Raw genomic sequence first — 27268 nt, 5'->3', positions numbered from 1 at the left:
ATTATACAATGTAAAAATAGTGAAGGCATTGAATTTAAAACTTCATTGAAAAACATAGAAAATTATGACCTGTAACAACAAAAATGAGCATTCATGTCTCACTTTCCCCTCACAATTACCCGTCGAGCAAACTACCTTCTATTGCCAGCTGTAGCTCACTAGATCGACAACTTCCCATGGTTCAATATCAACACAATTTGTTTCCCAGCACTTGCCTTTTTTCTCAATGCCCCACTCTTTCATTAACCATAAAGGTCAATTTCTAACAAATTTGAAGCTGAATTCTGGACTCATGGAATAAAAAAAAAGAAATTAACATTCAAAATATAGTAATAGTAAAGTACCTTGCTTTTCTGGATTTCTCTGAGTTTGTAAGGATGTTCCAACCCTTCATTACAGGCATAGCACAAGCAGCTACAGGCTGGAATTTCAATGGGAAAACCCATTAACACTTGGACCTCTCTGACAGTAAAAATGATAAATTCTCTTTAGATACATCAATGAAATATTTTACAGGAAAAGAACTGAGGCATTTGCAACCAGAAAAAAAGTAATTACACAAATTACATTAAATTTTCCCATCTTATTTTTTTCATTTTCTTTGGGTAATGGAAAAGAACCATTGTTTTAGTTTATTCTGCTTGATAAACAATTCAGTTCTTTGTAAAAGATAACAAAAGAGTTTCTCGGTTAGATAGCTCGAAACAAAATGCCACTGAATAAAAAGCAATACTCCCTCCCTTGTAACTCAAAACTTCTTTCCATATAAAATTATACCCATTAAACTCCTCTCCCTTTAACCTGTAATAGATTTCTATGAAATGCTTCACATATTAAGGCTTTTCTTGATCCTGTTTCATAGGATTTGGATTTATATACTACAAGATCCTCTTCTAATGATGACAACTCAAATATATCTCTCATTTAATCATTAGTGTTTTTATATTCATTATATGACCTATTTACTAAATTGAGGATGCTAGACCAACACAGACCAGCCAAAGTTTCTCCTAGGTCTAAATCTTACTCACTTTTATAAAAGAGTATTGAGGGAGCTGAGGGGATTAGAGCAGCAAGTGTCTAATTATGGGAATTGAATGAACCACACTTACTGTCTTGTCTCTCAAGTCTGTAGCTAGCTCAGTTCCCTTTCTACCCAATTATGGGTCTAGTCCAAATTATATTATTCAACTATGAGAAAATCTTATTGTACCATTCGAATCTACCCCTGTGGCTGGAAAGATGGACCATCTGTGACCTGAGGCTAAGAGATGCTCAACTAAGAATTTAGGTCTTGCTGACCAGAAACCCAGTGAGACCCAAAGATTGATGCAAGGAATTTTCTCACAATTATACATTTCAAACAACCCACGTGTCTTATTTGAAAACTGGCCTTGTACCAATTAATTACTATTTCCATATTCTTTTGATTTTCACAAATACTTGGGGGAAAGTGTGACACCACTTTTTCTGATTTCAAGGACTTGCACCTATTTGCTCTCTCTACCCCAAATTGTAAAGTCCCTCATCTTTCCTCTAATTAGAAAATCACATTACTTATTATATTTTAGTTGTTAAGTATTTAATTAATTGGCATTATTTGATCATTTTTAAGATATAAAAGTCTATCTCCCCCTGTAGGGTTCAATGACAAAGCTGAGGAAGACTACTGGTCCCAATTTGTGAGCAATTGGTATGCACTGCTTAATAAACTGATATGTAATGGAAGGCCAACTTTTGTTTCCTCAGTCATTTTATCTCATCTTCCACAGTATGGCACCTTTTGCAGCTACTTTTTATATGTGAAATCTGAAAAGTACTGCTAGATCATTAAAAAAAATTTTTTAAAGGAAAAAAATCCTAACAAGTAAGCTGTCAAGCAAAATAAGTCCACTCAGTAAATATACACAAAATAATATATATGACTTCATCCATCTTGTATGTATCACTCTGTCTGGAGGAGAGTAACATTCTTAAGAACAGATTCTCTGGAAACTCAATTAGTTATTATACGATTAAGAGTCAAGTCTTTCAGAGATATTTTAACAATCTTCTTGTACAAACTGTTCTACTCACTGTTTCACTGTTACTTAGTACAACCCAGCATTCTCTGAAATTATCACTTTCATCACAGTAATATTCCATTACATCACATAATACAATTTGTTTGTCCACTAATCAATCAGTTGTCTAAAAGGCAATCTAAGGCACCCTATTGTACTCTGGTTCTGTTTTTCTCTCTCCCCAGGCCACCTACTAATTTTTCTTTTAGAACCAGGAAGTTTGTTTATTTTAACTATTCTACCTTTTCAACTCTTCACTTCCATCCCCACTGTATTCCCTGTTGAGTTTGATATATCTTTAGAGTAAACTCTTATATGGTTGTTCAACCTTCCTTTGTCCATTTCAGGCAAAGGATTCATCAGATGCCAGCTCCTACTTTCTCCAGGTTTGTATACTTTTCATTTCATCTACCACAATTATAAGAAATTTCAAGTTTCAAACTCTTCTTATTTTCCTCCTTTTATCCCACTTCAAACTCTCTGAACAGAACCACTGTACCAAGTTCTGCTTCTCTTACTTCTGTTAGTGGTTCTTGAAAACATTAAAGTCAAAGGAATACATATTTTTTCTCTTGTTAGGAAGTTATTAAGACATCTTCACAAAGTAGCTCCAATTCCTTAAATAAATCAAGCTTATATTTATGTTTATATCTCTTCTCCCCTCCCCCCATAATCAAGCATAATCAATTCTGTAGATTAAGTCATTTTTTGATTTGTAAGCCTTTTCCCTTTGCCTTCTGGGTTTTAACAGATGATGTCAGGTCTCGAGTAATCCCGCCTCTAGTTTGTTAGTTCTTGAACTGCTTCATTCTGGATACTTATACTTTTTTTTGATGGATGAGTTCTCAACTTTTTTCAAGAAGTCCAAATATCCATTTTTTTTTTTTTTTGGTAGAGAGAGAGGAAGAAAAGAAGAGGGATTAGGGCTCCCTATCTTACTCAGGCTGAAAATACAGGCCTCTGATAAGCTCAGTCCCAATTCTTTCCCTTTTCCAATCTCTGACAGCTTACCTCTCCTTAAGTAAAAGGGGCTCTCTCTCCCCTCATACTCCAGGCCTGACCATCTTGATGCCAGACTTGGTGCAGACAACTGACTGTCTTGGTTCATTCAAATTCAGAACTACCCAGATCAAGCAATTCAGATTATATCCTGCTTCCTGAGTAGTAAGGATGGGGTTTGTACCACCACACCCAGCCCAATGATTCTTAAATTATATCTCTTTGGCTTGTTTTCTAAGTAAAAAACATATATGCATTTTTAACAGATCTCAGACTTTATTTTGTGCTGTCTCATGAAATTACTGATCATGGAGTTTGATCTATTCTAGTGTTCAGGAAGTACATTTCTTGAGTAAGGTTTAAAACTTTCTCTTCTAAACTGTTTATTTTCCTTTCAATTCTTTCCTTAAAGAACCTTTATTTCTTGATGTTTTGTTTCACTTTTTTAAGGTATTTATATATGTAATATTTGTGTAAAGTCCATTTTTCCCCCATTAAGTCTCTAATAACTGTTATGGGTATCTCTAGGATGATGATAATTTTGAATACTGGTTTTTTTGTTTGTTTGGTTTTTTATTTACTTTTGTCTCCAGCTTATGTCTCTGAAGTGGGGCAAAGTTCAACTTTCTATATGCATTTGTGTGGGCTGCTCCTTCTTGCTTGGTCTCTGAGATTTCTGTCCTGACATCTATCTCCAGGGGGGTGAGGGGGGGGGGGGGGGGGGGAGGAAGCTCTTCTTAATCCTCCAGATTTTTGAGGTTCAGTGACCCTGGTCACCACTGGTCTGGAATTCTCTAAAGTACTTGTAACTCCCACATGCCTAGGAACTATTTAAGTGTCTATAAAAACTAAGTGAACTGAACTTCTGATAAAGGTCCACAAATCATTAATTTTAGGGACAGCGATAAAAACATGGTGCTAGGTATGCACTATGATATTTAATACAAAAGTGATTTTTGATAAAGATTTGAAAGCAACATAGGATCATAATTTAGAGCTGAGAGGAAAACTAAGAGGTCTTCTAGTCCCTTCATTTTATAGATGCAGCATTTGAGGATTAGAAAAATGAATTGTCTTAAGAGTACATAAGTAGCAGAGCTGACATTTGAACTGGGTCCTGACTCCCAACAAGTGGCCTTCCATTACAATCCACTGTTTCTTGCTATAGCTACCATTTAAAGACCAGTGGTAGCTGGCCTTGAAATCTGTTAATTCTAGACAAGTTACAAATCAGGACTTTTTTTGGGTAAGGCAATTGAGATTAAGTGACTTGCCCAGGGTCATACAGCTAGGAAGTGTTAAGTGTCTGAGGCCAGATTTGAATTCAAGTCTTCCTGACTTCAGGGCTGGCACCACCTAGCTGCCCCAAAACTAGGACTTTTTAAGTGGAAATTTTTTTGCTTTCCATCCTTAGGGGTTGAATTGTAGATTTGTAAAGACCAAAGGAAATGACTCTCATTGGAATAGTGCTGTTCACTTTTGGAATGCATGGTCTATATGGAAACAATGCTCCTGTAGCTCTTTTCCTCCTAGTAGCAAATGAAATAAGGAACCCAAACATGCTTATAATATGAAGAACTCAACTAGCAGTAAGAAGACATCATTTCAACTAGGTCCCACCACTTAATAGCTAGATGACTTTGGACAAGTTATTTCAGAAAATTAAAGCTATTTTCTCAATCTGTAAATTATAATGATGCCTCCTGCCCACCCAACAAAGATCACTTTCACTCAAAAACATACTATAAAGCATGATTATTTTAGTTTTTTTTTTCTTTATAAAATGTAGTGCAATATTTTTAAATAACAAGTACCTTAGGGGCTTTTTCTATTTCCACAAGACACATCCTACAATTTCCAGCAACAGATAACCTTTCATGATAACAGAATCGAGGAATCTGCATGCCAACTTTCTCACAGGCCTAGGAAATAAAGAAGTTAGGTTATATAAGAAAAAGGAGTATTTACCTTCTAAGTTGACTGCTATACAGAAAGCAATTTCTTCCCCCCATGGCTGTCAATTATTTGTTAGACCTCAGAACTAATGAATTCAGGTGATTAAATATTGAATATAGAAATCAATCTAAAGGAAAAATATATATACCCTTTATGCCAAATAAAACTCACAAATGTAGAACCAAAAATATACAGGTAACAAAGAAGGGAAAATCTTCAAGAGGTACATGATATGGAAAACTTTTATAGAAAGCTTGCCTGGGGCACACGATTTTGTGCTAGCTAAGAAATAAAAATTTATTTACTGTCCTTTTTAGTGAAAGCCAAGTTGGTATATTTTAAACTACAAATATTTTTATACTTTTTGTTAGAATAAGTTAGAGAAATGGATATGATAGGACTATGAAAAAACAGTAACAGAATAATTAAACTTAATAAATATTAGGTGTGTGGGTATGGCACCAGGGATACAAAGATGAAAAATGATCTTAAAATCTAGCAGGGGAAAAGCATTTATACTAGATAAAGTTTAGCATATGATGGGTACAAAGCGGGGGGAGGAGAAGGAAGGGAGTGTAAAAGAGCAACACAAGATATTTCAGGACAGAAATATTCCATTCCACTTCCAGATGGGAAATGAGAGAATCAGAAAAGGAATTAAGAGAAAGGCTGCCTCTGAGCTGGCACCTATTGGATATGAAGGACTTCAAAAGATAGAGAAATGGAGGAAAACCATTCTTGGAAAGAGAAATAACATGCTGGATACATGGAATAGAAGACAAAATGAGTTTGAATGGAGCATAGAGCACACAAGGAGGATAAAGGATAATAAATCAAATTAGAATAAGTAGGGATAGTTTATAGTTATATTAAACTTCAATCTGTTTTTCTATTAGTTCCATAAATACTTAGACATTACACAATATCTATCAAGTAATTTTAACATCTTGAAAGAAAAACACTTAAAAATAAGCTTTATTAAATTAAAACAATAAAGATAATGCTTAGAACTTTGAATTCATGTTTACCTGGAGCACTGTAGTTCCAGGTTCCACCATGACAGGTTGACCATCAACAAACACTTCAATCAAGTTGCTGGCTGCTGTGGCAGTTGTTCGCACTGACCATCAAAAACATTGAGTTGGGAATTCAAGTTAACTAGAGTTGAATCTGCTATGGCATAGGATAATGGATTTGTTTACTCTAACCACTAAGCTAAGAAAAACTGATTCTAAAATACTGAATTAATATAAGAGATTACATATAACCAAAAGATACATTTTCACACTTGCCTATTTTTACATTGAGAAGTGACATAAATGAAAATTCATTCTATCAGTAATGATATTGGCATTAAGCTAGTAGGCTACCAAAACAGAATTAAATACATACATATATAGGCAGAAAATCTGATAGCTAGTTCTTTTGCTAATCTTGAGAAACTTTGTTGATTACTTTTTAGTTCATCTTAAAATTTCAAAAACATATCAACTGAGAAATATCCTATTTAATTTAACCAATATATTTCTATTTTTGCAGAAATAAAATCAATTTTATACTCTTAATACAATTTATTAAACATCTAAGAACCTAAAAGACACTTTTAGAACCATTCACACATGTAGGAAATTCTAAGTTATTTCTATGACTTAAGAGAGTTGAACAGTTTAACTCCATATATTTATTAAAGAACATTTTTCTTCCATAAGAACAAACTTAAAAAGAATACTCACCACATCCTTTAGGACACTGAATAAGGCCAGCTAAGGCCTTCCGTACAGGTAGTCGTAACATGTTGCTAAAAAAGAAGCAGAAATTTTAAGGTTCTTTGTAGGAAAATATTCTAATTGCTAACTTTTTTTTTTTTAGATTTTTACACCTTTATTTTGTAAAAGTTCATGCTGCTGAATAACAATTCCATTAAAATGTTATAAATAAATTTTATATAATAGTACATACTGTTAAATAGCCATGATTACGTTGACCTTCAACTAAGTGTAATGAAATTACATGGCAAATTAAAAGAGATGATTAAAAAACCTGAACTACTATTTATTTTAAGTAGCAATATTATTAAGTAGTGAATGTTGTTTCTTTGAAACAAAGGAACTATCATTCACAAAACTTTAAAGCACATAGCTTCCTTCACATACAATATTCTTTTAGTCAAGAATAGGATTTGTTCAATATCATGAAGGACTCTCTCAAACTATGTGTTGAAAAACGTTCCATAAAATTTAGCAACTATGTAGGACTTTGAAAGGTCAATAAATTAAAACCTTAAAAAAGCAACTCTCAATATACCACATGTAGATTATCAACTGCATTTTTTTAAATGCCAAAAACTAGTTTTCTTCCTCCTCCCTACTTCTGAAGTGCTTCTCCTAAATTAGTAGGTATTTGCAAACATGGAATGCTTAAAATAGTTATAGGATCTACTTAAAGAAAATATAAATTAAGAAGCTAAGTTTATTTGTACAAAGATACTGTTACAAAAAAAAAATTTACTTTCCAAATCAAATATAACAATTTTTAAAATGAGTAGTAGTATAAATAATCAAGAGTCAGCTAGATACAAAGTTCAGTGATTCCTAATTTAACTGTAGTGGATGATCTACACAGATTTCGACCTTCTATGATTCACTAAAAGCCTAAGTTACTGTGGCTGAATTAAAAACAAAACAAAACAAAACAAAAATCACAACTTGATAAATTTCTCTGGCACTTAGCCAGTATGGTCCTTCTGACCACAATTAAAGCCTGTCTGTTTTTCTAGCATGCTTACTGGCATTTGCCAGAATTTGTGATTCAAAGTCATTGTCACAGGAAACTTGATATTTTCTTTGCCACCAAAAGACCCTAACTTCAATAGATGTCTGTATAAAACAGCATTAAAAAATAAAGACTTCCATTTACAATTCATGGCTATCTTGTTACACAGTCCCTATTAAGGTAAGAGAAGCATTTTTACCTCACTACCTTTGGAGGGAACTGGTGATGCAGTGTACTAGGCCTGGAATTAGGAAGATTTATTCAAATTGAGCTTCAGATACTTTCTGTGTGACCTCTGGGTAAGTCAATTCACCTCTGCCATGGAGATAATAATAACAGTACCTACTTTCCTAGGCTGTCGTTAGAAACAAATGAGATATTTGCTTTAAAAAGAAAAAAAAAAGTGCTTAGCATAGTGCCGGACACATACATACTAAGAGCTAAATAAATGCTTATTCCCTCCTCCCAACTTTTAGGGATAGTTTAATTTTTCTGTAAAATTCACTCACAGCCTATTCCTGGCATTAATAACATTTGTGCAGTATTTTGCTGTTTACAAAGACCTACATATATCATCTCATTTTAACCTCCCAACAATCTTGAGTACTATTATGGCTATTATTTTTTTTCCATTTTATATATAAGGAAACTAGTGTGGCCAACTAGTTTCAGAGGCAGGATTCCAAACCAGATCTCTAAAATTCAAACAACTTTTACTAAGAAAAATTTGTCTTTTAAAAAAACACTGTCTTTTATGAATCAAACAAGATTCAAATTATGGGATAAATGGGATTTTCCAAATCAATGTTGTTCCCACTTAAAAATTTTGATTTCATCAGTAAAGTGATATCAAAATAATTATAAAATTTTGAGTACATATTTAAACATAATTTAAACATATTTAAACATAATTTATAATATAAATAGAATAATAATATAAACATATAGAATAAATAAATAAATAAATAGAATAATAATAATAATAATATAAACATATAGAATAAATAAATAAATAAATAGAATAATAATTTAAACACATTTAAACATAATTTATAATATAAATAGAATAATAATATAAACAGAATTTATAATCCATTATCTACTCACTTTCCTCGGACTGACTTCTGTAAAAACAAACTTTTTTTTCGTCCTATTTAATCCTAACCAATTCCCACAAGAAGCTGACTATTATTTTAAGCATACCCATAATTCCAAGTAAAAGTTATCTGCCTTTGGGTCAACTCTCCAACACATGGGAAAGGTAAAAACTGAATTACAATTCTTCAGCATTTGCCCCGTTCTTTCCATATTCCTCCCACTGTATTTCTAATTTTGTTTTCACAATATTCATCAATTTGTAGAAATTATTTGTTATTACATAAAATGCCACCAGAAATGTGAACATTTTTACAAAGTGTCAAGTACAAGGTCATACCCAGTTCCCCTCAAAAGTCTTCCCTGACCAATTCGATAAGTATCTACTAAATGACTATCCCTTTGCAAAGCAACTGGAGAGACAAAGATCATTCTCTCCATCCCCCCAAAAGTTTATGTTGTCAATAGACAGTTTACTGAGGACATACAGGAGTCAAGAAATTAACATTCACATTAATTTCAAGATGAGGATATTACAATCTCCAGGTTATGGGATGCAACTTTGTTTGAATCTTGCAAATGTTATGTTTGTGTATATGCATATATATTTTATGTTTGTGTGTATGCATATATATAGGATTCATCCTCAATGATATGATGCTCCCCACCCTCTTACAAATGGAATTTGCTTTGTAATGCAAGTTACAAAAGCCTGCAATTTGTTAAAGACAGGAATTATTTTGTATTCTCTCTCCCTTTCATAGTTCCTAATGCAATGCCAAATGATCTTACTCCTTCAAAGAATAGGAGATGCTGATGGGACATTAGTGACATTTTCAGAAAAGATGCACAACAAAGTCAAAGGAAGTTGTCTATTCCCTCATGTTTCAGGAAAGACCTGATAAATCATTTAGGGTTCCTACCAGAGTAAACTAATTTTTTCAACAGTCACAATCTCTAAAAAATGATTCGTGTTATAAATTCAACCCACTGAAAATCAAATCGTTCCTAGCTCAAATCCTCCTTAATTTGCAATAAGTTTTGCTCTCAAAAGGTACTGATAATGGCCCAATAGATTCATCTTTCCAGAATGGTGAGGCGTCCCCCCAATCAAAGAATTCTGCTCAATTCAATATTTCGGTTACTCAGGATTATTTATAAATATTACCGACGGGGGCAAAAACCCCAAAATGCAAAGAAATACACGGTGGGTCACGAAGCTCCTAATTGAGGCGGAAGTCTGGACCCCGGGCTTCTAGATTCCGGCCCAATACCTGGGAGTCGGAACACCAAGTTCACCCTTTCTTTACTCTGTATGAGTCTGGGCCAGTCTCATCCCCTTTCTGGGTCTCAGTCATCTCATCTGCTAAATGGTTGAGCTTCTACAGTAGATACTGACCTAATGGATACATTTACCTTAATTTTTTACCCCACGTAATTCAAAGTCAATCCCGGTGCGCTCGCTCGGTATAAAAGGGGGGGGGGATCCGGCTGAATGACGTCAGGCTCTCAGCAAGGGGTGCCAAATCCCCGGCCCCTCTCCCGGAGGGTGATCCCCCGGGGAGGTTCCGGGGCCCCAGGACCACAGGCCGCGCCGCCCTCCCGCCGGTCGGAGGTCACCCAGGTCCCGGGCCTGACCCGGGTCTAGGCCAGGCTGCGACCCGCCGCTCGGCCTCGGCAGAGGCGCACGAGGACCAAGGGCATCTGCGCCGCCCGGCCGTAAGGCTCCGCGGCTCGGAGGCGGGGACGCTGGCTGACCTGGGCTCAAGGACAAGAGTAGGCTGAGGCCCTGCGGGCCGAGGAGCCGGCCAACGCGGCGCTCCCCCGCCGCCCCCTCCCTTCCTACGCCCGGCCTTACCTTCTGGGGGGCAGGGGAGGCGTCGGCACCGTTGGGCCTGCAGGACCGGAGCAGCCCCTCCGTTACCCCGTCCTTTATTCTCTATGGCGGCTTCGGCAATCTCCGTCCACCGGTACGAACTAAACCAGGTTAAGCGGAGAAAGCCTTCGGCAATTTCCGGCCTGTGGGGAGGGGCCGGACTCAGACATGTCAGTCAGGCGACGCTGGCGGGGGCGGGGCCGGCCTGGTTCGGCAATCTCCGGAGCCGCCGGCTGACGTCTCGGTAATCCTCTCTCCCAGGCTCCCCGAACTTCGACCGTCTCCGCTGCCTGTGAGGGATAACCGGAAGAAGGCGAAAATCTTCGAAATGACTATTTTTATTCTTTCCTATCTGCGCATCGGGGAAACAAGTGCCGGGAGAGTCACTTAAGGATTTAACACTAAATTAACGAATTGTAAAGGCCAAATGGAAGCGGGGACTACGGAGGACTTTGCCCTTTGAACTCCGCCCGCCCCTTCCTTGCGTAGCGCAGCGGAAGGATACTCGCTGACCTATATAAGGCGGGTGCTGCGTGCGCGCGGTCCTTTTTTTTACTCGGCGGCCGGCGCTAGTGTATCCGCACGCGGCGCTCTTTTCCTGCCCCGGGCTGAGCTCCTCCGTCGCCGTCGCCGCCGCCGCCGCCTCTACCCAGTCCCTTCCGCCACCATCACCATGGGCTTCGGAGATCTCAAGACACCCGCTGGTTTGCAGCACCTCAACGACTTCTTGGCGGACAAGAGCTACATCGAAGGGTGAGCGAGGAGCGCGGGGCCTGGTGGGTGCAGCCCCGGCCTGATGAAAAGCGGGCAGGAGGAGGGGCGCCGTTGGGGAGGAGGAGAAGGAGGACGGGCATGTCCGGAAGGTCACTCCGGAGTGGTGGGCAGGTGGAGGAAGCCGCTGCGGTCCGGGCAGCAAGGCCTTGGGAAGGAAGGACACGTGGCCGGAGCGCCGCGGAAGGGGGCGGGTCCCGGCTGGGCCGCTGCGCCCGGCGGATAGCGGGAGGGGGGGGGAGCTGCACGCTCCGGTGACCCCGGGCCCCGAGGCTGCCCCACGTGGCCGCCGTCTTGAGTCTTCCGCCTTCCCGGGGACAGCCTTTTAGCCGTCTCCGCCCCTAGGGCGACCCGGTCCTCGGCGCGCCGACCCTGACCCCGTGTTGGTTCCGCAGGTACGTGCCGTCCCAGGCCGACATTGTGGTGTTCGAAGCCGTCTCGGGTCCGCCCCCCGCCGAGCTGTACCACGCTCTGCGCTGGTACAACCACATCAAGTACTACGAGAAGCAGAAGGCCAGGTGAGGCTGGGCCGACGCGTGAGCCGCGCCCAAGGAAAGCCGCTTAGAGAGGATTTTCACATTCCACATCTGCCCTAGGCCGTTCTAGTTGTGCTGAGATGTTGTAAGCTAATTAATTGCTTGTGCCACCTTGCTAGGCCAAGAGACTGAAGTCCTCCATTTTTTCACAGAACAGGTAGAACATGGACAACAGCAATTCAAGTTTTCCCCACACTGTCCTGCCAATATGCCTCGACCCTGACCTGGGGGGGCCACCTCTGGGGTGAGAGGGGTAGTTCATCTATGGCTCATTCATTCAATCCTTGGCCATGCTTCTGAAACTGCCAACAAGGGTGTAAGTTTGGGGAAATGGACAACCAGTTCACTAAGAGCGCAACTGAACATACTGTTATGAAATCTCAAACAAAAATGTTCATACTGAAAGATTAAATCATAGTGAGTATCCCATATAATGTCTCCCAGGGTAGCAGAGTGGTTTGGGTGTGAGGATATTTAAAAAGTGAAAATATTATTAACATGGGGTAAAGGAGAGAGATGCTAGTTTTTGAGTAGTAAAATTTTATTGACATAAAGTAATGCTAAAGTTATCCTGTTTATTATAGAGAGTAAGAGTGAGAGATTCATGCACTTTCCCCCATGTGGTATAATTACTATTCCTAAAAACTAGGTCAAAAGTAATCCATTTCAGCTTCTGAATTAGGTTTTAACAGAAAATGCATCTTGATTGTTAGTATTCTGAGTAGTATTGGAGAAAATGCTACTTTTTTAGGGCCTATATTTATTACTTTTCAAATTGTTGAAAAGGCTTATGTGAGACCTTGGCAAAACTCCTTAGTGCTTTGATACAAATTTGGTTTCATGACCTCAATTTTAGCATTTGAAGTTAGATTGAAAGTGATAGTATATTTTTCTTTTAAGCTTGCCAGGAAAGAAGAAGGCTTTGAGCAAGTATGGACCTGCTGATGTAGAAGATACCACTGGAAGTGGTGGAGCTACAGATAGCAAAGATGATGATGACATTGATCTCTTTGGGTCTGATGATGAGGAGGTGTGTATGATATTAAGTAGAATGAACTTGGGGGAAGTCCTCAGATACAGGATCCTTTTAAAATGGATTCAATAGTTGATAGCTATAGGATAGTGTTTTCACAAATAAGTGATAGTGGGAACACTGATGTTAATTTTGGGTGTGTTTTAGAGGGGTTCAAAAAAGAATTGGATGATACAGTTATACAGTCAAGTAATTTAATACTGGCTACATGATGAATAAAATCAAATCACCATCTTTCGGCTGAATTCGTGATGGAATTGCTTTTTTTCTGATTGGCTGGTCTATTTTCTATGTGAATTGTTAACTAATTTTAATTTTAACAACAAATTAATGCCCTGAAACGTATTTAATTCTCTTCACAGGAAAGTGAAGAAGCAAAGAAGCTAAGAGAAGAACGCCTTGCTCAGTATGAATCAAAGAAATCTAAAAGTAGGTTATCTTAATGCCTCACCTTACAAATTATAGTTCTTGAGAGGGAAGCAGGAACATGTTGTTATAAACTCATTTCCTTGGTAAGCTTGAATCTTCTGGTTGCACCAGCCCCTGCATTTCCTATTGGAATTCTAAGAGGTAGAAACAAGCATTCCACAGCTACTGGTCAGCAGCTGCTTTCATCTGTAGCAGTTGTTGTATTCCACTGTGGAAGAGAAACTGTTACATTGTTAAATCTCCTCTTTCTGATACAAAAGGAAGTGGGTTCCTTGTGTGACAGACATTTTATTAGGGAAAATTAATACTGTTTGGCTATCTCATGTTATAAACTAAAAGTTTATTCTGCATTCTGTTAGAATTTAGCTCTATAATGCAGTAACAATTCATGTTTATAATTATGACACTAGCACATCAAGACCTTAATGAGACAAATTTTTTATTTGGTGGCCATAGAACTAAGAATATGATAAGAATATTCTTACTTCTTATAACTTGAAAGGTTCAGGATAAGTTTCTGCTAATTGATCTTAATCTTTCCAATTTGAATAGTTTGAGCAGTGTTTTAATCAAGTAGATGTCATTAGTTTATTTCTTCCACATCTGAGTTCCTTATTAGAACAAGAAGCTGTGTGAAAAAAATGACAAGTCCTTCTCAGTATAGAGTTCTGTGGGGGGAAATTATGTACATAAAATAGAAAACACAGATAACTGCCTAGTAGAATGGGGGAATTCTCACTGGGGAAGAAGCTGGCGTTTAATTTAGATTTTGAAGAATTAAAAAAACGTATTAATAAAGCTTTTAAATTTTTTGTCTTTAGAACCTGCAATTGTTGCCAAGTCTTCACTCTTGCTGGATGTAAAACCTTGGGATGATGAGACTGATATGGCAAAATTAGAGGAATGCGTCAGAAGCATTCAGGCAGATGGCTTGGTCTGGGGCTCTTGTAAGTTGAAACATCTTAATTAATTGACACCTGACATGAATTTGTGCTAGGATTGGCACCTTATCTTGTATATTTTTCCCTCCCAGCTAAACTTGTTCCAGTGGGATATGGCATCAAGAAGCTTCAGATACAGTGCGTAGTTGAAGATGATAAAGTTGGGACAGATATGCTAGAAGAACAGATTACTGCCTTTGAAGACTACGTGCAATCCATGGATGTTGCTGCCTTCAATAAGATCTAAAAACCTACCATCCTCATAAATTGCATTTAAATAAAAATATTTGCAAGCAAGACCTTTTGAGTCTCTGGTCTTAAGAGTAGTTAAGTAAGCCTAGATTTTTTTCCACATTTCCTTCATTAACTTCATTTTCCCCAAGCTACTTTGCTAACTTTAATTGATTTCCCATTATCTACAGGAATGCATTAACAGATTTTCCTATTCTCTTGAAAGATTGGGGGAATGTGATTTGTGTAGTGGTAAAAAGGCATTTCCATATATTTTTGGAATAAAAGTTAAGTAGTATTCCAGGAATAGGCTCTTAGGGTTTGAGAACTGAAAGGCTTCCTTAGCATGCTGAATCTGATTTTGTGAGGGAAGAAAAGGAGGCCATTATGGGACATGACTTTTTAAGTAGCCAAATGCTTTTTTTCTCTGGATCAGTTTTAAGCTAAGAGCAGTGATCTGGGTTTAACAATTTTCTTGGCAAACTTATTGAAGTATTGCCATTTCTCTCTCTGACTTGTCTTTACAGATGAAATAGGCTTGCTCAGGATCATGTCTAGTAAGTGAAGGCAAATTTGAAGTCAAGATGAGTCTACTCCATTAAGATAGTACATTGAAATATAATTAACAATATGATGCAATTTTTTTTTTTTGCCTCTCCTCCAGCATGTTGATTCATTGCTTGAGTTTTGTTCAGGGCAATAGCACCACTTAGGAAGTTGCATTGAAATAACAAACATCTAAAAAACATTAGCACAATCCTTTTTTTCTCTGCTACATTGAGCAAAATTAAAGTCTGCAGGCTGGAAAAAATTTCCACACTGGTTTTATCCAAAGCACAAGTGATGTATGCTCATAAATTGATTATCTCTGCCAGGACATGAGTTGGTATGTTTTTATTTTAATTATTTTGGACTCTGCTCATACTGCATTTTTCTCTCTGATGTTATACTTTGCATCTCTGCAATTCATGGAGATCTCCAAAACTGTTCATTTTGTCACAGCACAATAATCTCTTAGGTTCCCACACTGAAATTTGTTTATTCATTTCTTGAAGAAAACCGTGCCTTAGTCTCCCTTTTTTTTTTGGCCACCACAAAGAACTGTTCTAAATCCCTTTGGGATATAGGCCTGGTAATGGATGAGGTGTGGGGTTTTTTTATTACCAACTTTGGGGTCAGTTTCAAATTGCTTTCCAGAATGGTGACCAATTTAGATCAATAGCACAGATAAAATGACTAGGTAATTAGTGATTGTTTGCAGTCTAATCTAGGGAAGAAAAACTAATGAGGCTGATATAGTCTAGTTTTATAGAAGATCAAATGGTACATTAGCTTCCCAGATTCAAAACGGATGGAGGAGAGATTTAACTCTAGTACTATGCCATGTATCAAGTAGTTCTTCCTTTTTGAAGAGGACCATGATAAAGGGATGCTATAATGTGCAAGTGAATTGGATTTTTTTGAGGGGGGAGTAGGCAATTTCACCTGCCTTTATTTGGAACCAGCTGGGTTCAGTTGCCTGATGGCTGGACGTGACCCTGCATGAAATGTGGCTTTCTTCAGCTACAGTCTGTAATAAGTCTCATTTTGACTGAGGCAGAGCTCATTCGGTGATTAAGGCTAGAAAAGAAAGAAATGAAGTGAAAAAGTGGCTTTTTAAAAATCTAGGTTTTATTTATTTTTTTGGAAGGAGAAGATCTTGGGGGGTGCTGAGAGGGGGGTTGTCAACAATTGCTATTTACTTTGAGGCAATTGGGGCCAAACAAACTAAGTGAGAAGAGATGGAAGGAAGAAGAAATGAAGGAATATGTGATCCTTGAAGACAACCATGATATCAGGGCAGTAATGCTATGTCATGGTAGCAACTGTTCTATTTTGGCCAGAAACCCTCCCAGATTGATTACATTGAGTAGTACCTAGATGATGAAGCTTTAGTTTCTTCCAAGGATGTGATGTGAAAGTGCTTTTTATGAAAGCAAAGAATAAAATGATGGATTTCATTTACTGAAGAATAAGTCTATACTGTGAATGTAATGGAGTATTATTGTATACAAGATGCATCTAAAACATGCAATTCAGAGAAATAAAGGAAGATTTTTAAGAAATGATGAAAAATGGTAACCAAATCAAGCTTAAGGAAAATAGTTTAGCACAAAGCACTGGAAAGGGGACAGTAAGAGGTGGCCTGAACCATCCCACAACATGGCTTGTTTCTATATCCACAAAATTTCTTGCATCTGCCACCTCCACTCCTAAAGCTGTGAACCACATGTCAACTTTCACTTGCTTGAACTATGGGAATCATTTTTAAGTTCACATTTTGGCACCTGCTTAACAAGACCAACTAACATACTGCTTACTATGTCTCGGGCTTGCTCTAAGAGCTTTTCTCTCCTTTGATTCACACAACTCTTTAAGATTTAGGTCCCCTTATTCTCATTTTAGAGGAGAAAATTGAGGCAAACAGGTTAAGGACTTGCCCAGTATCATACAACTAGTGCCTGAAGCCAAATTTGAACTCAAGTATTAACTCCAAGCCCAGTGCTCTGAGCATTATGGTGTCCACTACTGCTCAACAAACTCCTGGTTCCTTATGGCCTCTAGGGTCAAATACATACCTCTCTGTTCAGCCCATCTTTCCAAAACCTCTACCTTTCAGAATCCCTCTTTTCCTTTAAAGCTCAGAACAAATCCCCTACCCCACAAAGCACTTCATATTTATTTTCCATATATTTTGTCTGTCCCTCTACATGTACCTGTTGTCCCTGATTAAATGTAAGCAACTTGATAACAAGGGCTATTTCATATTTGTCTTTGTAAGGTACTGGTCACATAATGGTTGTTTAATAAATGCTGGTTAACTGTCACTTGAGTAGGAACAAACTGTAGCTGTTTCTCTAAGGATATACCCCAGTAGAAATTGTGAATAATCAAGGAATAGAGTAAGAATGAGTTAGGCAGGAATCTATGGAATTATGTAATTCATGGTTAGCTTTTTTTGTTGCTAGCTTTGCACCAGGAAATGCAGGCAGAAACTTAGATGCCTACCATTTAAAAAATTTTTTTTGGTTTAAAGGAATTGCTATTTTATTTATGGTCACCCTTAAAAATCCATATTCTATTAATAAGATATTTAGATTTGGAAGGGAGATGAAAGCTTAGTTTTTAGTTCTTTGAGCTTGGTTTTCATTTTAGAGCTAAAGAAATAGGTTCAGGGAATTTGTGACTTCCCCATGGTCAAAAAGCAAGCAACACAGGAACAATTATATCATTCTCAATAGACTCCAGTGGCTCCCTGTTGTCTCCAAGATCAAATACAAAAATACTGTTTGGCATTCAAAGTGATATTCATAGCTGAGTCCCATCCTACCTTTCTGTTTTTTTTGCACCTTACTCCTTGACAGGTACTTTTGAGTACAATGACACTGGGCTCCTGGGTGTTCCAGCAAGAAATCTCTTCTCTAGGTTGAGCATTCTCTCTGGCTAACTCTTAATTTTGGTGCCTTGTTTATGAATTGTTTATCTTATGAATAACTTGCTTTGTTTATATTTCTTTGCACATTGCACTCCATCCTAGTGAGAACTGTCTTTTCCCCCTTTTTGTATCCTTATTCTTTACCTGGCACATAGTTGATGCTTAATAAATATTTATTGCTGTTTTGCATAACTACCCATGTACAAACTACATCAAATTGCTTACCTTCTCAATGACAGTGGGGTAGGAAGAAAAGGAAAATTTGGACCTCAAAATTTTTTAAATGAATATTAAAAATTGTTTCTATATATAATTGTAGAAAAATAGAATACTAATAACTAATTTTAAAATATTTGTTAATTATTGATTGATTGAAAGGGAAAATAATATTAAAATCCAGCCTTTAGGAGTCCTGATCCTATCTTATCTGCTGAAAGGAAAATAGATTTCATTACCATCCTTGAAGATCATTTCTAGTTTTTCAATTACTCAAGAATTCAATTTCCTTTTAAAGGTCTTCTCATTTACATTATTATAGTAATGTATATATTGTCCTTGCCTGTTCTTCATATATCATTGTATCAATTCATAGAAATTTCTGAATTCTTTATATTTAAATTTTTTGTTTTACGATAATATTTCATCACTTTCTTAATCATGCTACACTTTGTTTCTATTTTTTTATTTTTGTTTTGATTGATTGTCAATAAACATTTATTAAACACTTACTATATCCTAGGCACTGTGCTAAATACAGGAGATTCAAATAGGGACAAGAGAGTTTTTATTTCAAAGAAGCTACCTGTCTAAGGCAGAAGCCAAAACGCGAAAAATTATGCACAAACTAGTTATAAAGCTAGTTAGAAGGCATCAAAGTAATGGGAATTGGGAAAAACTTGTTAAAATAGGATTTTAGCTGGGACTTGAAGAAAAGTAAGGAAACTAAGAAATGCTGTGAACATTTTGGTATATGTTGGACCTTTATTTCTGTCTTTGACCTTCTCGTTGGGTATATCCCCTATAGTGAAATTCTTAGACTGAAGAATATGAAAGATCTATATTTTCTTTGTTTTTAAATTTTTTAAGAAACAAATTTATTTTTTCTTCCTCCTCTCTCTGTCATTAAAAATAAAAATAAAAATAAATTCCTTATAATAAATATGCATGGTCAAGTAAAACAAATTCCCTTTATTGACTGTAAAAAAAATCTTTGCATCCTGAGTCTATTGCCTCCCTGCAGGCGATGGTTATAGAAGATTTCATTACTGATCTCCTAGAATCATTCATTAGTCATTACTTGGAGGATGAAGTCATGAGCTCCAAGGCATCTACTGAAAGAGGTTTAACATTTTTTCTCCCCATTTGCTGCCAGTTACACTACTTTTAGACTTTTTTTGGCATTTTCCATCACGTCCCTATTCCCAACTTTTCAGCTCCCTTTTGTCTGTCATCTCCCATTAGACTGCAAGCTCCCTGAAAACAGGAAATGTCTTTGTTTTTTATTTGTATTTGTATCTCCAGCACTTAGCACAATTTAAAACATTCTGAACTTGCAATCCAATTAAACCTTCCAAGCTTTTTCAAGTTGTTACCTATGTCTTCCCATGAAATTGATTTCTTCTACCCAATTTTTTGTTCCCAGATTGACTACCAAAAGATTGTTTTTTTAGAACCAGATAAAATAATAGCAAAATTGAAATGGAGAGGGCAGGTAGGTAGTACAGTGGTTAGAGCACCAATGCTAGAATCAGGAGAACCTGAGTTTAAATCCAGTCTTGGACACTTATTAGCTGCATGATTCTGGACAAGTCACTTAACCCCACCCCCAACCTCCTCATCCCCACCCTACCCCCCAAAAAAAACATGGAGGAAGGGTCAGAAATGTCAAGGGAAAGAATGAGAATGAATGGAATCTTAGCTATATCAGAACTCAGTGTTCTGAATGGAAACTTTCAAAATAATTTGGGAATAGTTAAAAAATACATCAGTTTAGGAGATTAGATATACAATATATGGAAATAACGAAACCTAGTATCCTACTATCAATAAACACAAAGAATTCCAGTATTGAAATAAGGACTATTTATAAAAACTGTTGGGGAAATTGGTCTGCAAGTTCAGCATGAATTAGCAGTATAATGTGATAACAAGAACAAAAAAATGATCGAATTCTCGTGGGTGCATTAAGAGAAACAAAGCTTTGAGAAATGAAGAGGTTATTTTTCCTGTTTCCAAGCATTGTCAGAGTTCATTAGATAGATTTAGTTTAGGGTACTGCATTCTAGGAAGGATATCGATAACTGGATAAACTAGAGAGCATCTAGTACATGCTACAATTGAAGCTACAGGTGACAATTGGGTGTCGGGGACACTGGAGGTGTATGAGCAGCCCTGAAAAGGGCTCAGCAAGTTTTCATATCAGAGGTGCTAGTCTGGCTCTGAACACCCTATACATCTCAAAAAAACTGGGGATGTTGAGCTGGAAGAACTGAAGACTCAGGGGCAACTTGGTAACTGTATTTGGAGGGCTTGAGAAGAACATTAGAGTTCTGTTTGGTCCTAGAATGCAGAATCAGGAGGAATGGGTAGAAGTACAAAGAGACGAATTTCAGATTGATGTCAGAACAATTCTTAACAATTAGGACTATTCCATAATGGAATGGGTGGTAAGCTCTCTTCTTGGAGATCTTCAAGCAAAGGCATTTCATCCAGGACCTTCTCCAGGTATCCTGATCTGTATCTGGCCATTGGACTCTGATGGTTCTGGCTGGGAAAGTGAGGCAGGTAACCTTGCCCAGCCCTCTCTCACTTAAATCCAACTCACTTGCATGTCATGGCGTCACCTCCCTGATATCACGGTCCTCTTAGAGAACGAAATATGAACAGCGGCAATAACAATAACAATCCCAATCGATAGGCACCTACATTATTTTCAGTTCTTTGTTGTCACAAAGAATGTTGCTATGAATATTTTGAAAAAATGTTAGGCTTTTGTTTCTGTTTTTAACTTCTTTTAAGTATTCCTATTTTCTTTTTTAAAAATTTCCTCGAGATTCTAGTTATTTGGTTTCTTCAAATGGATTTTGTTATTTTTTTCTAGTTCTATAAAGTACCTTCTTAGAAGTTTGATTGATATGGAATGAAATTTATAAATCAGTTTTGGTAATATCATTATTTTAAATATTACATCAGCATCTCCCTTCTAGGAAGACTCTTCAATTATTTGTCTTCCTTTATTTTCATAATGCATTTGTAAATGTATTGATATAACTCCTGTCCATGTCTTTGTTGGTTAGCTCCCAGATATTTTGTGCATTTTGTAGTGATTTTTTCAATGGAATTTTTCTTATTGTTATTACTCCTGGTTTTTATTGATATATGGAAATACTGATAATTTCTACATGTTTATTTTGTATCCTGCTGATTTACTGAAATTATTAGTCTTCTAAATGAGTTTCTTCATTGAGATTCTAGAGGTTTTTTGCTGACTTAAATTTGTGAAAGAAGTAAAATCATCATATTTATTATGTCACCATGATTCAAGACCAGTGTAGATTCAGCTTGATATTACTAAGTTTAATTTCTTAGTATTAGGGGAAATCTACCATACATCTATCACCAGGGGGCAGCATTTATGTAGCTAGACAATAGAGTAAGAATTTGACTTGGAACTGAATATAACAAAACTGAAGAAGAAGAAAAAAGGAAATTTATAGTAGATCAAGGCACGATCTCTGAATGACTAAATCTAACATTCCTTTCAATTTTATGTATCTTAATTCACTTAGATATTTGGGCATCAAAATTAAAGGCACTTAAGTAAAGGGCTAAATCTCTGAGCAGATGCACTTGGATAACCGAGTACTTAGGGCTAATTACTTTTTGGACAATACTTTATTAGCATTTGCTTGGAAAATGGCCTACCCCATCATTCTGTGTGGGCTTGATCTGTTGGTGTATAGAGAGATTGAGAAGAGGGATTGCAGGGTGGAGTAAGAAAGCCAGAGTGACTCCTGGCTGGACTGGTGTGGCCATTCCTCTCATGTCCACAAAGAATAAAGACCAAGGACTTTTGCTTATCCTGACTCAGGCTGATCCTAAAGTATCCAGGGTGCTAATGCGGTCATCACAGATCACTGTGTGATTCTGAACCACAATTTTTGAATTTTCAATAAAATTTGTTTATAATTGCAAAATACAAAGACTTTCAATGGAAAGTTACAATGAAAATCACACAAAAGATACGGCTCTATTGTGCACCTCAGTGACAAAGCAATGGAAGGAAAACAAAACTTATCTATAGTGATTGAAATTAATGGCATTAAGGGCAGCTAGATGGCTCAGTGGATAGAGAAGTAGTCCTGAAGTTGGAAGGACCTGAATTAAAATCCCACCTCAGACAGAGAACATTTCTTAACTGTGTGACCCTGGGTAAGCCACTTGACCTCAATTATAAGGAAGGAAGGAAGGAAGGAAGGAAGGAAGGAAGGAAGGAAGGGAGGGAGGGAGGGAGGGAGGGAGGAAGGAAGGAAGGAAGGAAGGAAGGAAGGAAGGAAGGAAGGAAGGAAGGAAGGAAAGAAAGAAAAAAGGAAGTATGGTATTTAAAGCTTATTTGATCTCATGAGATAAGGACTGCTATCAAACTGATTTTACAAAAGAGGAAACTGAGGTTCAGAGTATTTCAAGTGATTTGTCCATGATCACCCAAGTATTTCCAGTTTTAAATTAATTTTATTATAAACAGCTGTTATGGCTCAAGTTTAAAACTGAAGCTTAATTCCTTGAATGAAAATCAAGTACAACAGACAATCTTTTCACTGCTGTTTTCATTATATCTTTTACAATAATTAATTAAACATTTTGTTTTAAACTCTTTTCCAGGATTATAGTTTACCTAGTTTAGCTATAACATACTTTTCCTGTTGTTTAACTCCTACTGTTTCTCCTTTTCATTATTCAGATTTATGGATGAAGAATGGAATCCTAAAATTTCATCTGTTTTCTATAGTAAAAATGGGGGCAAGGACTTTCGTTTTCTTTCCAAAGCATGAGTATGTTATCCTCCAACTTGTTTAATACTGTCCAACTCTTCAGGACCCTATTTGGGAATTTCTTGGCAAAGATAATGGAGTGGTTTGTTATTTCCTTCTCCAATTCTCTTAACAGCCGAGAAAAACTCAACAGGGTTGAGTGACCTGCCAAGAATCACACAGGTCAGATTGAACTCAAATTTTCCTTACTCCAGACCTGGGGCTCTATCCACTGCACCAGCTACCTGACCATTCTCAAACTAGCCCATCTTTTTAGGCAGATCACTAGTACAATAGAGGGTGGAATCTAGAGTTTAAAATTCTACTATAAACTTTTATTAGCTATGTAAGGTTGGGCAAATCACTTTACTTCTGTTTGCCTCAGTTTCCTCATCTGTAAAATGGGGGTAATATTATTACCACCTCTAGAATTGTTGTGAGGATCAAATGAGATATTTTTACAGTGGCCTAGCACAGTGCCTAGTACATTGTGAGTTATATAAATGCTATCAGCCACGACTATTATTACTGCTAATAATAACAATAATAACATTTTTTGACTTTGATTCAGATACAAATGTGTAATCCATCACTAGGACCACACTTTATTGTTATGATGAGGTTTGGCTATATACTTCATTAAGAAAGCGATTTCCTTCTTACTGGCTGTCCCCATAATGGGAATTCTGCCTTTCTCTCTTTATATCCACTTCCATGCTTCCCTGGTCTCCTTTAAGACTCAGCTAAAATCCCCTTCCATCTCCTAATGTCTTTCCTCTGAGATTACCTTTGAATGTTTGTATTTGTATACACAAAGTTGTTTGTCTTTTATCTTTCCATTTAGAACGTGAGCTCCTTGAAGACATGGATCATGTTTTTGTTTTTCTTAGCATAGTGCCTGATACATAGTAAGTGTTTGTCAACCAACAAACAACATTATCTCTGTAGATCATACTTCTTATGAGGCGTGGTAATTTGGTAAAATGTTTGAATTTGGTACAGAATAAATAGGTATGTCATTTCTCTGACAATTTGATCCCTTTCTTTCAGTTGTTGTTGATATTATTGACAGTTTTCACAGAATCCACTAAAGGATGAGACAATTTTGCAATGCTGTATACAGGATAATTGTAAGCTTTGGTTTTTTATCATTCATGAAATAAAATATATGCAGGTTACTATTTAGGTAATAATAAAGATAGTATATGATTAAATATCCAAATCAAAGTTCTTGGAGTCAGAAAAGGATGAAGCAGTGAAGAACAGTTTTGTAGAGGAAGTGTGCTTTGAACTGTTCTTCAGGATGAAAAGATTTTCAGAAATTTAGAAAAGCAATTTGGCACCATGCCCCCAAATGTCCTGAAACTATATATACCCATTGTCACGGTTATACCGCTGTTATGATGATGCCCCAAAGACATCATTGAAAACTTTTTTTGAGGTAACCAAGCACTGGAAACTAAGGATGAACCCATCATTTGGGGAAAGGCTGAACAAAGAATAGACACAAGGCTTTGGTTGTCCTCCCTGAACAATTTCCACCTTAACAATCTCCTCTTTATATCACAGAACTAAATTTTGAGGAGGACACAACAATGGCAGTGCTAATTTGGTATTCTGGGAAGTGATGCTCTTCTTAATGTAGGGCAAGATTATATTTGCTTTTTTGGCTGCTATATAACACTAGCCTCCTGATGAGTTTACAGTCCCTTAAGTCCAACAGATCTTTTTCAGAGCAATTATTGTCAAATAAAATTTACCCCATCTTATATTAGTGAAATAGATTTTTTTTTAATTTAATAGCCTTTTATTTACAGGATATATGCATGGGTAACTTTACAGCATTAACAATTGCCAAACCTCTTGTTCCAATTTTTCACCTCTTACCCCCCCACCCCCTCCCCTAGATGGCAGGATGACCAGTAGATGTTAAATATATTAAAATATAAATTAGATACACAATAAGTATACATGACCAAAACGTTATTTTGCTGTACAAAAAGAATCAGACTCTGAAATATTGTACAATTAGCTTGTGATGGAAATCAAAAATGCAGGTGTGCATAAATATAGGGATTGGGAATTCAATGTAATGGTTTTTGGTCATCTCCCAGAGTTCTTTTTCTGGGCGTAGCTGGTTCAGTTCATTACTGCTCCATTAGAAATGATTTGGTTGATCTCATTGCTGAGAATGGCCTGGTCCATCAGAACTGGTCATCATATAGTATTGTTGTTGAAGTATATAATGATCTCCTGGTCCTGCTCAAGTGAAATAGATTTTTTTGTAAGATGAGTATAATTATACTTATGAAAGCTACTTGTGCCAAAGTATAGAATTTTACGTTTATTCTTATTGAATTTCAACTTAAAAACAAAACAAAACATGCATTTAGTACTAAATCAACACATTGAATGGAAGCAAATGAGCATCAGAAGTCTCTTCAGCAATATTTTTTTTATATTTGTACTTTAGTAGATAGCTCATACTTCTCATGAGGAGTGGTGATTTGGTAAAATGTTTGGATTTGTAGAGAATAAATGGGTATGCTATGGCTTTGACAGCTTGGTGTTTCTCCATTGTTTCTTTGAATTTTGACTGATATTTTTGACAGTTTTTATGTGAATCCATTAAAAGTTGGAACAATTTTACTTCTATATCTTTGCAAGAAAATTCTCTTTCCTAAAAGTCTTGTGGGAATATTTTCTGAGGAAGTTGCTTCTACACTTGTACCACAGTGGTAAAATAAGTGAAAGAGGCTTGAATTTCAACTAATTAGATTTAGCCCAATTATAAATCTAACCACAGTATTATGCAAAGCATTTTGGATCCTATCATTCAGTGTTTTATCCATCCCTTTTAGCTTAATGTCATCTACAAATTTAATGAGCAAGTCATCCATACCTTTATCCAAGTTAGTGAAAAAAATGTAAATAGCACAGACTTGATCAGAAAAAATTATCAAAAAAAGGAAAGTTACATTTATTGGAGGGCTTGTGATATAGGTGGGAAGGATATGGGAACTAGGATAGAGTAGCTTCCTCCTTCCCAGAAAGAAATGAAAAGAAAGAAAAGATGATAATTGAAACATTTTTAAAAATGCTCAGAGGAGGCAACCAGTGAGTCAACAAACATTTATTAAGCAATTTAGTCTATTCCACATATTATGTTAAGCTCTGGAGTTATAAAAGATAGATAAGAATCAGACCAGAAAGTCATCTTTGAAAGTTACACATCGAATTGATTAGATATTTTAAAAAGAAAAGTAAATTGTACATAACAGATTCATAATTCCATGTAGATTCTTTTTTATTTCATTTTATTCTGATATGGAATTGCCCATTTTATTGATGTTTGTTAAATTTATAATAAAAATGCATTTAATTTTTTTTAAATACACTTTAAAAACAGTAGAGGATCAAACAAGGGTACCTTATTAGAGATCTCCTGCCAGACAGATATTAAAAATTACTTTTTGATTCTTGGCATATAATCAGTTCTAAATTTGATTGTTATATCATCCAATCTAGAACTCAGACTGGTTTGGGATTCCATAAAGAGTTGCATAACTGAATTTGGGGGTTATGGAAATCAAATATTATTCCAAGATTTATTTCTTTATGTAAAAATAAAAAAGCACATCTATCTCATTAGTATGCAAACGTGCTTTCATCTTTAATAAATGGTAAAAATTGTATGTATATCAAAGAATTTTTTTAAATACATTTCTTTATGATTTATTATAAGTAAATGTTTGATATATATACCTAGTTTATATTACTATGTATCTGTGTCACATAAAAATTTCTCGTGGTGAAAAGGTGTTGCAAGTGGAAAAAGTTCAGAAACTCTGCTGTAATACACATCACTCCATCTTCTTCATAAGAATTGCATGAGATAACTTATCAGAAGTTTAGCTGAATCCAAGGTAAATTATATTCACAGCATTCCCTTCTGTTACTAGTTTAATATTCTTGTCAAAAAAAGAAAACAAGTTACAACCTCTTTTTTTGATGGTCACACTTGTCTCTTTCTTTATAATCATTGATTCTCTTCTCTAGTA

General features: G+C 36.5%; 2 protein-coding genes and 2 non-coding genes across 7 annotated transcripts in view; 3 read left to right on the top strand and 1 right to left on the bottom strand.

Annotated features, from left to right (window-relative positions):
• The window catches only part of NDUFS1 (NADH:ubiquinone oxidoreductase core subunit S1), a 29242-nt gene extending 18086 nt beyond the window's left edge, over window positions 1-11156 (bottom strand). The window contains exons 1-5 of one of the 2 annotated variants that reach the window (XM_031958235.1): window positions 10744-11156; window positions 6752-6816; window positions 6047-6138; window positions 4877-4984; window positions 345-421 (exon numbers count right to left, since the gene is read on the bottom strand). In XM_031958235.1, the coding sequence (XP_031814095.1) occupies window positions 345-421; window positions 4877-4984; window positions 6047-6138; window positions 6752-6812 (338 nt within the window). In that variant the 5' untranslated portion in view covers window positions 6813-6816; window positions 10744-11156. Of the gene's footprint in view, window positions 1-344; window positions 422-4876; window positions 4985-6046; window positions 6139-6751; window positions 6817-10301; window positions 10325-10743 lie in introns of those variants that run through there. The other variant, XM_031958236.1, reaches the window with a different exon arrangement.
• Window positions 11157-11243: 87 nt separating this feature from the next.
• EEF1B2 (eukaryotic translation elongation factor 1 beta 2) lies at window positions 11244-14770 on the top strand. Of its 3 annotated transcripts, none has more exons than XM_031958237.1 (6): window positions 11244-11514; window positions 11928-12050; window positions 12969-13098; window positions 13464-13530; window positions 14352-14477; window positions 14564-14770. In XM_031958237.1, exons 1-6 carry the CDS (start codon window positions 11435-11437, stop codon window positions 14716-14718), a joined length of 681 nt encoding a protein of 226 aa, XP_031814097.1. In that variant the 5' UTR covers window positions 11244-11434; the 3' UTR covers window positions 14719-14770. The 3 variants fall into 3 exon arrangements, with proteins under 3 accessions (XP_031814097.1, XP_031814099.1, XP_031814098.1); XM_031958239.1 differs by lacking the exon at window positions 11244-11514 and adding an exon at window positions 12226-12312; XM_031958238.1 differs by lacking the exon at window positions 11244-11514 and adding an exon at window positions 12221-12312.
• Window positions 13302-13380, top strand: LOC111720059. The gene has a single exon (XR_002769923.1). It is a non-coding gene; the product is annotated as a small nucleolar RNA SNORD51 (small nucleolar RNA).
• LOC111720060 lies at window positions 13685-13819 on the top strand. Its single transcript, XR_002769924.1, has one exon. It is a non-coding gene; the product is annotated as a small nucleolar RNA SNORA41 (small nucleolar RNA).
• Window positions 14771-27268: the final 12498 nt, after the last annotated feature.

The sequence above is a fragment of the Sarcophilus harrisii genome, chromosome 3 (genome assembly GCF_902635505.1).
Source record: "Sarcophilus harrisii chromosome 3, mSarHar1.11, whole genome shotgun sequence".
Taxonomy (NCBI): domain Eukaryota; kingdom Metazoa; phylum Chordata; class Mammalia; order Dasyuromorphia; family Dasyuridae; genus Sarcophilus; species Sarcophilus harrisii.
This window is presented reverse-complemented; position numbering and strand designations above follow the sequence as displayed.

Coding starts and splice junctions, on each gene's coding strand:
- EEF1B2 (XM_031958237.1), top strand. CDS start 11,435: ATGGGCTTCGGAGATCTCAAGACACCCGCTGGTTTGCAGCACCTCAAC. Junction 13,099..13,463: donor TTGGGTCTGATGATGAGGAG/GTGTGTATGATA, acceptor TTCTCTTCACAG/GAAAGTGAAGAAGCAAAGAA. Junction 13,531..14,351: donor TGAATCAAAGAAATCTAAAA/GTAGGTTATCTT, acceptor TTTTGTCTTTAG/AACCTGCAATTGTTGCCAAG.